The 13903-nt window shown below is 31.6% G+C and overlaps 1 protein-coding gene across 1 annotated transcript; it reads right to left on the bottom strand.

Annotated features, from left to right (window-relative positions):
• Positions 1 to 6255: 6255 nt before the first annotated feature.
• On the bottom strand, positions 6256 to 10171 carry LOC25480870 (50S ribosomal protein L6, chloroplastic). Its single transcript, XM_013586647.3, has 3 exons — positions 10007 to 10171; positions 8478 to 8786; positions 6256 to 6754 (listed from the first exon to the last, which is right to left on the bottom strand). The coding sequence occupies exons 1-3, from the start codon at positions 10039 to 10041 to the stop codon at positions 6418 to 6420; spliced, it is 681 nt and encodes a 226-aa protein (XP_013442101.2). The 5' UTR covers positions 10042 to 10171; the 3' UTR covers positions 6256 to 6417.
• Positions 10172 to 13903: the final 3732 nt, after the last annotated feature.

Raw genomic sequence — 13903 nt, 5'->3', positions numbered from 1 at the left:
TATGAAGCAATCACAAAAAAAATTCTACGGATGTAGTAATTGACAATTAAATGGTACATTAATTATCAACAATTTGTATGATTAAATTAGAAAGAAAAAAAATACTCATGATTTTTTTAGGGGAAACAAATACTCATAATGTACATCTTTATTAAAAAAAAATACGCATGATGTACATCTCTATTTAATTTTTTTTATTTAAATGTGTAAAAAATTGTAAATGTGTTCAAAAACCAAATGTATAATATTTTCATGAATGTAGAAAATAATTTGACTAATATTAGTTAATTGTGAAAACGACATAGCTCTTTTTTTATTTTTGTTACAAAACGACATGGCTCATGTTGTCAAGTAAAATTTAACATCCTTGCTTTATAATCATAATAAAAATGAGACGAAAGGTGTACTGATTTTTTTGTTAGTGAAGGCGTACTAATTTTAATGTAGTAATAACAACGTCATTAATATGTCAAAATAAAATAAACAATGTCATTAAAGCCTTTTATTTGTTTTATTCGGCGATAATAAATTACGAAGATATTTTGAAGACTTCTGCTTAATGAAACGGTCTATATTACTCCATCTGTAAACATCTTTAATAATCTATTAAAAACATTATGAAAAATTGGTATTTTAAAAATATTAATCGAGACGAATCCAACATTTTATATGCTATATTTTGTCTTTATATATTAGTACAAAAATACGATCAAATTATATTATGTAAACAATGCATATTTTTAAATTATGTCATTTAAAATGTGACGGAGTACTTTTTTGTTACCGATTTATATTATTTATTTTATGTCATTTAAATTATGTCATTTAAAATGTGACGGAGTACTTTTTTCTGAAGGAATAATTATTATTTTTGTTAAACAATATGAATTTGAAAAAAAATGGACGGTTAAAATGGGAAAATATCATAGCAATGGAAATAGCATTTAATGAGCAATTAAATTTTTATCGCTCAAAAAAAAAAATTGAAATAGAGAAATGTCACTTAATAAGTGTGCAATCAATGGAAATAGAATAACGTAAATTAATGGAAATAGAATAACTTAAGTGTGCAATATATCGCATTAAAAATACTTAAGGTCACCTTTCACAAAAAATAAATAAATAATAAGTGTGCAATTAATGGAAATAGAATAACGTAAATTTTAATGAGCAATAAACACCGAAAATTGAAATAGAGCAGGACGAAGGTTATTACTCAATTTGGTGTTTAGAGTGATTAAAATGAGAAAATATCATAGCAATGGCACGCTAATAATGAGCAATTAAATTTTTATCACTCAAAAAAAAATGAAATAGAGCAACACACTTAATAAGAAATTTAATTGAAACGCTATTTTATTAAAAAAATAATAATTTGTCTAATACCATTAATATCATTATTACGAAAATAAAAAGTAAGAAATGTCTAACATTATTTGGTGTTTTTTTTTTAATAAACACTATTATGCGTTATTATTAATAAAAAACAAATTTGAATAATTCAATCAATTGTTTTATTTTAATCTTTGAATTCAAATATTTTAATTCAAACTATCTTTTTTGAAAGAATTTTAATTTAAACTATTTGATTATTAAAAGAAAATTATTTGATTCAAATTTGTAGTTTTTAAATTCGAAATGTTTGATTTCTAATATAAATTCAAGTAATAGAATTTGATATTGTAAAACTTCCTTTTATACATGAACATTAAATACAAATATATGTGAGGATGATTGTGGTGAGAGCATTTTGTGAGGATCAATATGGTGAGAACATTTGTAAAAAAGAAAGGGACATGTGGCAACACCAAAACAATAGTAATTCATTTCCATAAAAGTCTATGAAATGGGTCCTAAATTTATATTATATAGATATTTATATTATATAAATATAGATTACGTGGTTCATGTCATGTGTAATTCGTTGCAGTTCATCTACTCCAGTATGGCCATTATCAAAACGTGCCCCATTAAGGATGGACACACAAGTTCCTTCCCAAATGATATAGTTAATTTGATCGGATCTCACATTGACAATGTTCCAAAGAAAAGTTACCAACTTGTTGCACATCAACTTCCCACATGTCAATTTTTAGCTCAATTTATTGCTGTCGTTTTTTAGTTTACCGTCCTTGGTCGATAAATCGGCGTAATGACTTTTTGGTTCTATTGATCCCATTTAGGTTGAACTCATGTGATTTGACGTCGAGTTTCCACCAACGCCAAGTTATTTGACGACTATCGATGATTGGATCTTCGATGCATGATTACTGGCAGCAGATACGTCTCTTCTCGCTTAAAAGTCTCGTTGGCGAATTCCCATATGTCGGGAAACTTCATCTGGTGAAAGGAAACATATGACATCAATGAAGTTCCATTAAATCTATATATTGTATGGCCTCTCGCAATTTATTTTTGTTTAATGTTCCATTTGTCAAAAGAGATGTTTGTCAAAATACAAAAGGGGTGTTAAATAAGCACTATAGTGGGGGAAAACAATAAAAAATATAAATATCTTTTTTCCCGGTTTCTCATGGGTATTTTTTTCACCGAAGATAATCTCATTTTAGATTGGTCGGACAATAAAATATAGGTACATCTCTTACTCAAATCAAAATATATTTTATCATCGAGTAACTTAGTGGCTGAATTCACACATTTTAAATGTACAAGAGTCAAATAAAAGTTAAATATATTATTTTTGAAGCAAAAAGTCAAATATATTCTATTTAATCACATTGTAAATTTGTAAGCAATCATGACAGGATTTGACCTCAAACATTGAAATGCTAGTAGAGAAGCTGACCTTTAAGCAGTTCTACATATTTGGCCTATAGAGAAACTCTCACACATTGGCCTCAGATTTAATGTAATGGTAGCTTAATAAATTACATACATTGGTTGATTGAGTGACCAAAAGAAAGAGGGGCTCAAATTTTCATATGTATTGAACATTTCTACACAATTTTATGATATATTAGCAGCATAAATAATACGTACAAGGAGTTTCTTGTTTACATACACTAGTTTTCGTGAATTTTACAGTCATTACATAAAATGTGACAATATATAACATGCCTAGGTGCGTGTAAAAAATTTGATACCATGTCGAACAAAGTGAGACATTATCCGATCTTATTTTCATGCTCATTCTTCGTGTTCATCTTCAGAATCTGCATATATAAGAAATTGTTAAGAAACTATTTACGGACCAAAGCCATTGCTATGGCTATATAGATGGATCTTCCACATCAAGATTGATTGAATGAAATGTGATAATTGCTGATGTTATGCATAATAGAAGGCATTATATGCAATCAATGTTTAACTTCCCTGATCGAATATCTTCACTAGCTTTTCCTTTTGCGCAGATTTGAGCAATAACCATCCGAAGCATCAGCACCCACCAACAAATATTGAGAACAAACAACCAGAAAAAAAGACTGTTGAAAACATAATAAACTATAGGGCCACTCACCCAATGATTTTCCAGTTTCAAGATTGCAGCCGAATCATAGCTGCAAAAAAGAAGAAAACGATTAAATACCGTATTAAAATGATATGTGAAGGAACATTACTCTACTAATTGACATAAGACTTGGTTGTTGTTGTTGTCGTCGTTGTATATGTGTTTACACCGACTTTTTGTAATGTAAACTTCATTATCCATCAATGATTTTAGGACATAAATGTCGATCGATGGTGACAAATGTATTTTTAAAGGGGATCGTTCAAGCCCCGCGGTTTATGACATCACTTCATGCATTCTTTAAGAACATTAATGTCAGAATTGCTTCCAACATCTTGTAATAACAAGTTGTCTCATGACAACATGATAGAAAATTGCTCAAGTGAGCATGTTAAAAAGAAGAAGAAATAGAATAGAGATGAAAAGAAATGCAAAAGAAAAAGGAAAGTAAAACAAGAACATTGATATTAAATTGTAGGAATGTAAAGGGTGGTCGGAATCTGTCAATCTCTCCACTCTTGAACCTGTTTGCTCCCATGGCGTGGGTGTTACAGAGTTTTCTGAAATCAAGAAACCAACCCATTGTTATTATTACAAACTGATATATATAGACTTTGTAGAAAAAACTACCAACAACTTCCTATACTTAGAGCCCTACACTTGGCATAATCACAAGACATTAAAAAATAACTTCAATAAACTTCAAGCTTGTTTGTCACCGCATGTTCGACTTTGCCTTAATATTATTATTGCCACCATTTTCACGTTGAAATACTCCAAGTCATAATAATAGAATTTAGCCATTGGATCTTGAATAAGGATGGATCTTGAAGCTCACGTTCCAACCAATACATGGCCAAGAAATTCTTTATTTCACTAAGTCTTTCCCCCACACAAATCAATCACTTGATAAATTGATGGGGCTTCATTAACCACATGCATGAAATATATTAAATCACTTTGTCGAAAACACGGCGTGTCGAAGTCCGCATGCTCTTGGTCGAAATCCCTTTGTACTTTGCAGCATGTCGAAATAATCCATCTGCCTTGTCAAAAACATAATCGTGAGTTCGACCAAATATTTCATTTTTGGTGTTAACAATATGTTACACATTATACATGAGTCTACTGTCCATGAGAAAATCAACTGTCGATAACCTAACGTATCTATGATTTGTTATGTAGGTAGACAAAATATGACCAATTGTGTTATTCATCACGAGGTTACATTTTGTATCATCTCAACAGAATTTGCTGGCAAAAAAACATTCTAACCATCCTTTAAAATGATTAGCAACTACAGCGGCAAACGTGGGGAATTTTAAAAGGTGAAAGAAAGAAAACAAACCTTGTACTTCGAAGAACCCAAAAATGGGTAGTAAACAATACGTAGTATGGTGAAACATAAAAAATAATACTATGAGAAAATATCAAAATGAACTAGTGAAGTAAGTTCGAATAAAACAAAATCAGTGCAGGCGTTGAGTCCATAACGTGCGCACAAAAACAATTTTCTCAAGGTAAAGGCATTACTAAGAGAGTGAAATCGTAGCTAAAAATAAGTTAAGAGACCAAAGCATGTATTAAGCCTTTAAATTGATAGAGTACATCGATGTAATGCAAATTCGCTAAAAACAAAAAGGATGAATCTGTGAACATGCTCACATCATCCATGTTAATAGCATAAAATGACAAAGTACAAATGCCTACGCATGTGACTATATTTAAATCTCCGGAATAACCATGTCTCCGGATCTGCAACGTGGATGACGCCAAAGTCATTGATTGGATCTGCACTAAATCGAAGCTGATCTGACAATCTGAACCGATCAAATACCTGAGAGAAACAAGAAAAACAAACAACGTCGCACAAAGACGACGAACAAACCAACGTCGCACGAAGACGACGAAATCACAAAATAAAAAACGAAATAGGTGTGAAAATCACTTATTTCAATAAAAGGGAAAGAGAAGAACGAGCTAGAGAGATGATTTTGGGTCAAAAATTGACCCTAACTTTGGTGGATGAAGGAGAAGAAACTAGGATTTTGGTGATGGCTCACAAGGGAGAAAGGGAAAAGAGAAACTTTAATATTACAAAAAAAAAAAATTTACGAAAATAACTTTTTGTCTACCAAAAAATATATAAGATAAAAAATTATTCAATATAATATAAATTTGTCGTGTGTTGTTATGTCTTGTGTTATTTTATTCGGTACTTATTGTTTAGCAGATCAACCACACACAAGAAAGTACAACTCAACAATCTAAGGATTTTTTTGTTATGATTTTTCTTTTAAAGAAATATAAATACTTACGAATTTTCATCCATTATAGATTTTAAAAAATCTAAAAAAAGCTTCTAACTAAAAGTGATTTAATATGCTTTTCGTTATACAAAAATAACATAAAAAGTACCAAACTTACTAAACAACATAATCAATCTTTTTATAATTTCCAATAAAAGAAATCTAAATTCATCCCTATGACTATAAATTGATAGGGACATTGCATGTGATATGAAAGAGGGTCGGAGTTCAAATCTTGGACATCTTATTCATTCACTTTATAAAGTGAATTTCCAGTCATTAAACTACTTAAAATAAATCTAAATCCATAGTGGTAAAACACCAAAATTGCTCGCAAAGTATGCAAATTAATTTTAATGGTGAGAAATCTAACATAACTCAAATTCTACTGGCTGGATTCACAGTGTGAAGAAGAAGGGAATTCAAGGTTCAAACTCTGACCCTTCCACATTATTATCCTTGTAGATACCAATTAAGTGACTTATGGGATAGCATGCTTTGACTTTCATAAAAACAAATGATTCTAGCTTACAAAATAAATATGAATTTCTTTTGCTCGGTAGATATATAATTTCCATTACTATCAAACAATGAAAAACCACGAGAGATAAATTTAAAAAGGAAAACTGAGACTCTACATCACTTCTTCTTCCCTGCTTTTCCTTCCTTTCTCCTTACAACTTCATCTTCATATTTGATACCCTTACCTTTGTAGGGTTCTGGAGGTCTCCATTTTCTAATCGAAGCCGCAAACTGCCCGATCTCAGACTTGTCATATCCACTAACTGTGATTCTGGTGTTTTCGTCTACTTTCACTTTGAGGCCTTCAGGGATTGTCATCTTAACAGGATGAGAAAATCCAAGATTCAACACTACTTCGTTTCCTTCTACCGTAGCACGATAACCGACACCAATAAGTTGAAGTTTCTTTTCAAAACCTTTAGATACTCCAACCACTATGTTGTCCGTAAGTGTCCTAAAAACGTTTATTTGCACAACACACAAAGTTAAATATGAAAACATAGACAAATATAAGACATAAACTAGTATTTATATTTACATGAAGCAATATTGTGATGCAGTGCTTAACCAAGGTGAAATTATTGATTCTACCCATACATACAAAAATATAGACCTAGTCTTCAAATATCCTCCATCCAAACATACCAGGACAGAACATAGTTACAAGGATAGAGCTATCAAGGGAGCAACTATTAGGTAGGTTGGGAAGAGAGAGTGTCATCATTCACGGGATTAGCTCTTAGGATTGCTGGGGTCATCTTCTCTAATTGTTCATGTTTATGGAATCAACAATATTGTTTTCTGTTTCTATTGAATCTGGTTCCTGTCAAATTCAATGGAACCTACCAATACAATTAGTTACTTCCATTTCTTTCTCCTTCTGAAAAACTTCAAAATAACTACTTGTAGAAAAGGCTAGGAAAATAACACGTGCAGCAAGAATTCCAATAAGAAGAATTCGCTAGAATCCCAAGCATTAAATACTTGGCATTCCAGAGACAGCATTTTGTTTCAATCAATATCAAATCTGGAAAACATAGGTAGCCAAAGTGGTATCTATAATCCTAATCAAATACAAATTCTAATGAGATGCTTTTATTTTAGTATAAGAAAGCTCATACCAAAATAGATTTTTAGCCTCTCTTGAGTTATATAGTATGGCAATAGTGTATGTGTCATGTATTTTAAAGTTACTTTAATGTACGTTAGTATACAAGTGTAGCTCCATTGGAGTTGTTTCTATGTTTGATTAACCATTTTTTAAGCTGCGATTCTCTTTGCTCACACCTCAATGGTCAATAGGCCGATGATGTTCATCGTCTAAATTTTTTAACACAATTCTTTTAGTCTTCCGGATCACAAATTAAAATTGAGAGTTGATATTTGGACTTTACTGCAAGCCTATGTAATGGTACTCGGTTGATAATTACAAATTTGGGTAGATATATTCTTGAAAGAAAGGTAATATCAGGAAGCAACATTGGGGAGAAAGTCTATATGCCTAGAATGTTAAAAATTGTACGGTGATTGCATAAATACGGCTACTAATGTAGTTGCATAAGTAGTTGATAAATTGCATTTTAATATTATTTTTTCCAATGTATATGACCCGTGCGGCAACACGGGTGGAAGTCTAGTAAAAGATAGAGTCAACATCTAAACTTCCCTCAATAACAATTATCATAAAAACCCATAAATTATCATAATTTAAAATAACTTAACAAGGTCATCCATTCTGCATCACTTCTTCCAGTGTTAAGTATACAACTGTTGTCAAAATACTAACTACAACATATATCTTGAATGTTTTCATTGTCACGACTCGAAAAGGCAACACCAATGAATGAATCAAATGTTATAAATTTACAACTATCGTTATGCTATGATTATTGGCAAGGATTTTGATTCTCTGCAGTCAGAGAAATCCTGCATTCATGCTCTCAAGTTAAAATTAGCCGTTTGAGCCTAAGTCGGATTGAACTTTTTCAATGTTTTCACTCTGAACCCAAACCACAGCGTAGTGACTGAAAACCCACTATTCATCTCCGACATGTACTCAAACGATTTGTTTGACTGCCTGACTGATATTTTTTACAGCAGAGAATGTGAATCCTCATTGGCAACATCTATTTTTCTACATCATGAAACAATTAAAAAAGTTAAGTAAAATGAAGTACCTGAAAAGCCCGTGCATTTGATTCGCCCTTCTAGTTTCAACTGCCTTACTGACCTTTAAAACCCCTTCTTCTTGCCTCTCAACCTTAACTTCTCGAGGATAAGTTAATGAAAGTTCTCCCAAAGGACCTTTCGCATGGAAATATTGCCCTTCCATTTTGATGGTTACATTGGATGGAACGGGAATTGGTTGTTTCCCAATACGTGATTCCTTACATTCGGTAGTCTTTCTAAAGAACCCAACATGAGTAGCAGGAGCACTTGAAATTCTGATCCTACTTCTCTCGCCAACAAAAGATGACTTAAAATTGCTGAAATAGGAAAGCAAATGATTAGTGAGAGACTGCTTGAATTTATAAAATATTTACTTTGAAACTAACAATTTTTCAAGTAACTAAGAAATTATAAAAGAATGATTAAGAAAACCAAAATTCATGAGTGACTAAAACAGATACAGGGCCTGGTAAACTAGATCTTATCCTTCAATTAGAAGCCACTTTCCAGTTCGTAGTGATTTAGGTCAACATTAAAAAATGCAATTTTGATAAATGATGTTCAATATCCTACTATAACATAATAAAAGCCTCACATGAAGATCTTTGTGCAAAGGAAACCAATAAAGCAAACAAAACAACAATTTCCCAAAACAATTGTTCTTTTCTTTGATATAGCATGTTTGGTATCACATTGAACTTAACGAAATCACAGCCGCAACATGATTTTGTTGAAGTTCCAAAATGTAGCTTTTGCCAAAATCACGACAATAATTTTATCCAGAATTACCTGTTTTACTACTAAGAAAGCCATGAAACACAGACTCAGACACGGACATCGATAATAATTTAAGAAAATGAAATAATTCAACGTAATAATGTGTCGGTGTCGTGTTGGTGTCGGACACAATACGTATCCAACACCGGGACACGTCTAATCCGATTAGTATTTGTGCTTCATAGCAAGAAAGTACACTCGATGAAATTATCTTTTCTGTAAGCTAACAATCACCTCACTAACTATGTGAAAAACAAATACAAAGTAATTTATTCCTGAAATACAAAATTATACTACTAACAAGCATTTCATCAAACATCTTAAATGCAACATCCATTTAATTGAATTTCGTCAAACATTTACAACACTATCATCCTCAACTACATCATCATGATTCATTACAACCAAATTTAACATACACGACAAATAATTATAACCCTTTTGACCCAATTGAGAATTGAAGAAAGAATACAGAAAAATAAAACCACATTCACAAATTGAAACAGTTATAAAGTTAAAAAATATTGGGTTTTCTCAAAGTTTAAAACTTTAAGTGTTTTAAGAAAAAGGGTACTTTTTATTTCATTGCATTCAATAATTAAACACCATATAACAATTATTGAACAAAAACTTGAAATGAAACTTATTTATATGATTAAAATGGTTCAAATTGAAGAGAATGAAGAATGAGATTTGAACAAGTAGAGTAAAGAAGAGAAAGAGAAAGAGAAATAGTGAAATTAAGGGTGTTTGTTTGAACCTTAGTTGAAACGAAGAGGTAACTGAAGAAGCCATTGTTACAAGCCACAAGGCTTTGCTTTTTGCGAATGTTTGCAAAAATGTTCCTTATCCTGTTATCTACTTCGGTTATACTGTGTGTGTGTGTGTGTATGATGGTGGTAAAACGGTAACTACTGTTTGTTGGATTTTTATTGGTTGGTTACACTGTCGGATTTTGATACTTCTGTATTTTTTTATGAGTTATGATTCATAGACATAGGTTGCAATACATCCCTCGACATCCACACAAAAATCTGACATGTGGTCACATGGACCCCGCACAAGCACATTTTCTCTTTCCTCTTCTCTCTTCCTAGAATATAAGGTGTATAAAGGTATTTTCTCTTTCCTCTCCTCTTCTCTCTTCCTAGAATATAAGGTGTACAAAGGTGTATGGAAATAAAGGGTGTCTATGTAACATTTTCCTTTTTTTATTTTGGGTGAAAACAAAACTTTGAACCGAACTGAACCAAAAAAAACCTAATCGTTAATAACAATCAAAAACTGAAATGATTTGGTTCAGTTAGTGTGATTCGGTTCGGTTTAATGGATCAGATCAATTTAACTATTTGGATCGATTATGGTTTTTTAAAAGTTTTAATATTCGATTATTTTTTTTTCAATTGTATTAATGATTCTCAAAATAAATTTGGTTTAATTTGGAAGTTAAAAAAAATATTGTTTTTTTATTTTTTTAAATAAAAAATATTTTAAAAAATAAATAAAAAATAAAAATTACATACGGTGGCGTCCACGTCAGCATTGACTTGGATAAAATTGGACTGGGATCAAAACTGCAAAAGGGACAGTACTTGGAGAGTTAGATTATATTTTATTTTGTTAAGGGGCCAAAACAGAAAGATCAAAGGAAAATCTTCCGGTTAGAGACTCAAGTCTTGAATCCCGGGAAAAAATCCCCGCAAATGAAGTACGTCGCCTATAAAACTATGGCAGTTTAAATCTACTTGGATAAGTTGGCAATTCGCTAAGAGAAAAAGAGGTTTCGTCTGACACTCTAAAAACCTCACTTTGCTAATCTAGCAGAATCCTATCGGAAGAAAAATGTGATAGAACCGTTTATATTCAAATAACAACATCTTTGTATTATGTTTTGACACTAACAAGACTAATAATAAAGGAACACTTTGTCATATACCTATGTCTATGATCATGCATGATATTATAAGAGAAATTAAAGACGTGCAACTATCTTTAAGGTAATGACAAATGGTCATCAAGCACAAGACAAGTTGATTAAGATTTTAAGAAATCAAGCAACTATTTTGGTTAACATATTATTACCAAAACTCATTATATGTGCAGAGCACTCCAAGACATCGATGGGTCCTAATGATCATCTGCATGGTCCACTTCGTTCATGCATACATCATTAATTGATCAATTATTGAAGATCATGTGGCCATATTTTATTTGACTCGGAAGCTATTAAGATCTTCAAAGTACAAAGAAATGATTCTTTCAGAGCTTTTCACAGAGATATCATGTCAAGGACAAAGAGATACAATAGATACTTGGACTTTAGAATATGTATCCATATAACATATATATCTCTTGTCTTATAAATTGAAAATAATCATGTTGAAAGATGTTCTTGTTGTTGTTATCGAAGTTGCTATTGCAATCATCGTTTGTGTGTTAAAGCACCATATCCTTCAATGTTAACTTGATGGCAAGAAATCACAAAGCGTTTTTAGTCTATTCTTGGAGTCATTTTAGTTAAATTAGGTAGTTTGAATGAATTTAGTCAATTTTGGTAAAGGATTCGATAAAATGTCATGAAATCATAACAACAGAAAAATAACCTTGAAACCATGAAACTCCACTCGAACTAGGGCTGGAAATGAGTCGAGTCGAACCGAATCTGTTTGAGCTCGGCTCGACTCGATAAGAATTGGTTCGGCTCAAAACTCGGTTCGAGTTCGACACGAACTATTTTTTCAGCTCGAGTTCGGCTCGTTTAAAGTTCACGAACAGTTCGGTTCGGCTCATTAGGTTCAGTTCGGTTGCTCAACTAGTCCAAAAAAAATTATAAAAAAAAAAAATTAATTTATAGATCTTTGATATTTTATATATATATATATATATATATATATATATATATATATATATATATAAAATATTGAATTCAAATAAAAGTTCCCACAAACATGCATATAATAGACATAAATTATATAAAGTTAAAGATTGCATAAATACGAAGAAAAATATCTGATACAAGTAACAGAGACAAAAAAATCCAACAAAATTTAATTAGTTGTGAACAAAATTCATAATATTCTTTTACTTTTAAACTCCAACTGCTCTTCCCTTCAAGACAAAATTGTATTCAGCCACATTTGCCACATTTGAATTAAAAAATTTTAAAAACTAACTCAAATTGATTTATATATATAATCAATAATCGAGCCATCTCATGAACCTAACGAGTCGAATTATATGTAGCTCAAGTTCAGCTCATTTAATTAACGAACTTAATTTTCAGCTCAAGTCCAGCTCGTTAGGTTCATGAACCAAGTTCAAAGGATTAGATATCGAGTCGAATGTCGAACTATAATCGAGTTGGTTCGGTTCATTGCCAGCCCTAACTCGAACTAGACAACTCTCAGATTTATAAAGCTATAGCTCCGTGCTTTTTTCAAACAAATTGTTTTTATTCAAAATCTTTGAAAACAAGACTTGATTACTTTTGTTTTTAATGTTATAGTTCCCTGAAACCAAGAGGTTATTGGAATGGAACAAGTTTGTTTGATATGATTTTGTCCCTATGCATCGAGAGATTAAGGGATCAAGATAAACTACTTTGCATGAGTACTAGAACTTGGAAAAGGCTTTAAACGTCAAGATCTAACTAGGACTCTTGTCATAAGCCAAAGGCTCAGTAGAATAATACTTTAGTGGAAAATGTTGATGACCTAACCTAGCAACGATGCATGTTAAGATTATGTGATTATAATATGATCGGTAGTCTTCAGGGACTTAACATGATGGTTGAGTTTACTACACCCCTAGTAGCCACTAGGTTGCCAGAAATTCGTAGAAATCTGTAGCTCTATAGATCTATGTAAAGCTTGTAACACTCATATTTCTATTAAAGCAATTAAACATGAGAATAATACAATTACAAGAAATAGAGGCTACGTCATCATTCAAAAATTCAAAACCAATAAACATGTATATAAATCTCAACAATCGCAACGGAATATAAACCAGAGTACATCAAATATACGTGTCATGAATCAATTATTACATCAACATGGATGAATCTCAAATCCCAACATACGGGTAAATCTCCAATCATATCAATAATCCAAAACAAAAGACCTAGACTAAGACAAGTCTATATTGTAACACCCCGTTTTCCCAATATACAAATTTCATAAACATTTATCAGAGTAAAAACCACAAACGGGATATCACATAGAAACGTAATCCAAAAACAGTTAAATAATAATTTAACCTTCACAATATCTTTAACATAGCAGCGGAATATTAAATTCAAAAATCATAAATCAGTTTGGCACGTAGGCCCCATCAAAATAGTTCATATTCCATAACTTAATAAAAATAACATATTATCCACGTAAGAGAATGAACCATGTTATAGCATATAACCCCATCCCGTTACGTATCAGAGCGACCTAGACGACACAGTGAAGGCAAGGCCACTCACGACGGCAACTGCACACTAAGCACGATCACCTGCAAGTTACCCATACGAAGGGCAACATTTTCAAGCAGAAGGGGTGAGATTTCATAATACAATAACATTAATCAATGTAATTGAGAATCATAAATTAACATCATATTCATTCTATTTCTAACTTTGCATAATTGCTAAACAGTTATCACTTAATCA

This window comes from Medicago truncatula, chromosome 6, assembly GCF_003473485.1.
Source record: "Medicago truncatula cultivar Jemalong A17 chromosome 6, MtrunA17r5.0-ANR, whole genome shotgun sequence".
Taxonomy (NCBI): Eukaryota; Viridiplantae; Streptophyta; class Magnoliopsida; order Fabales; family Fabaceae; genus Medicago; species Medicago truncatula.
The sequence above is the reverse complement of the archived record's forward strand: the minus strand, read 5'-3'. Positions and strand labels throughout refer to the sequence as shown.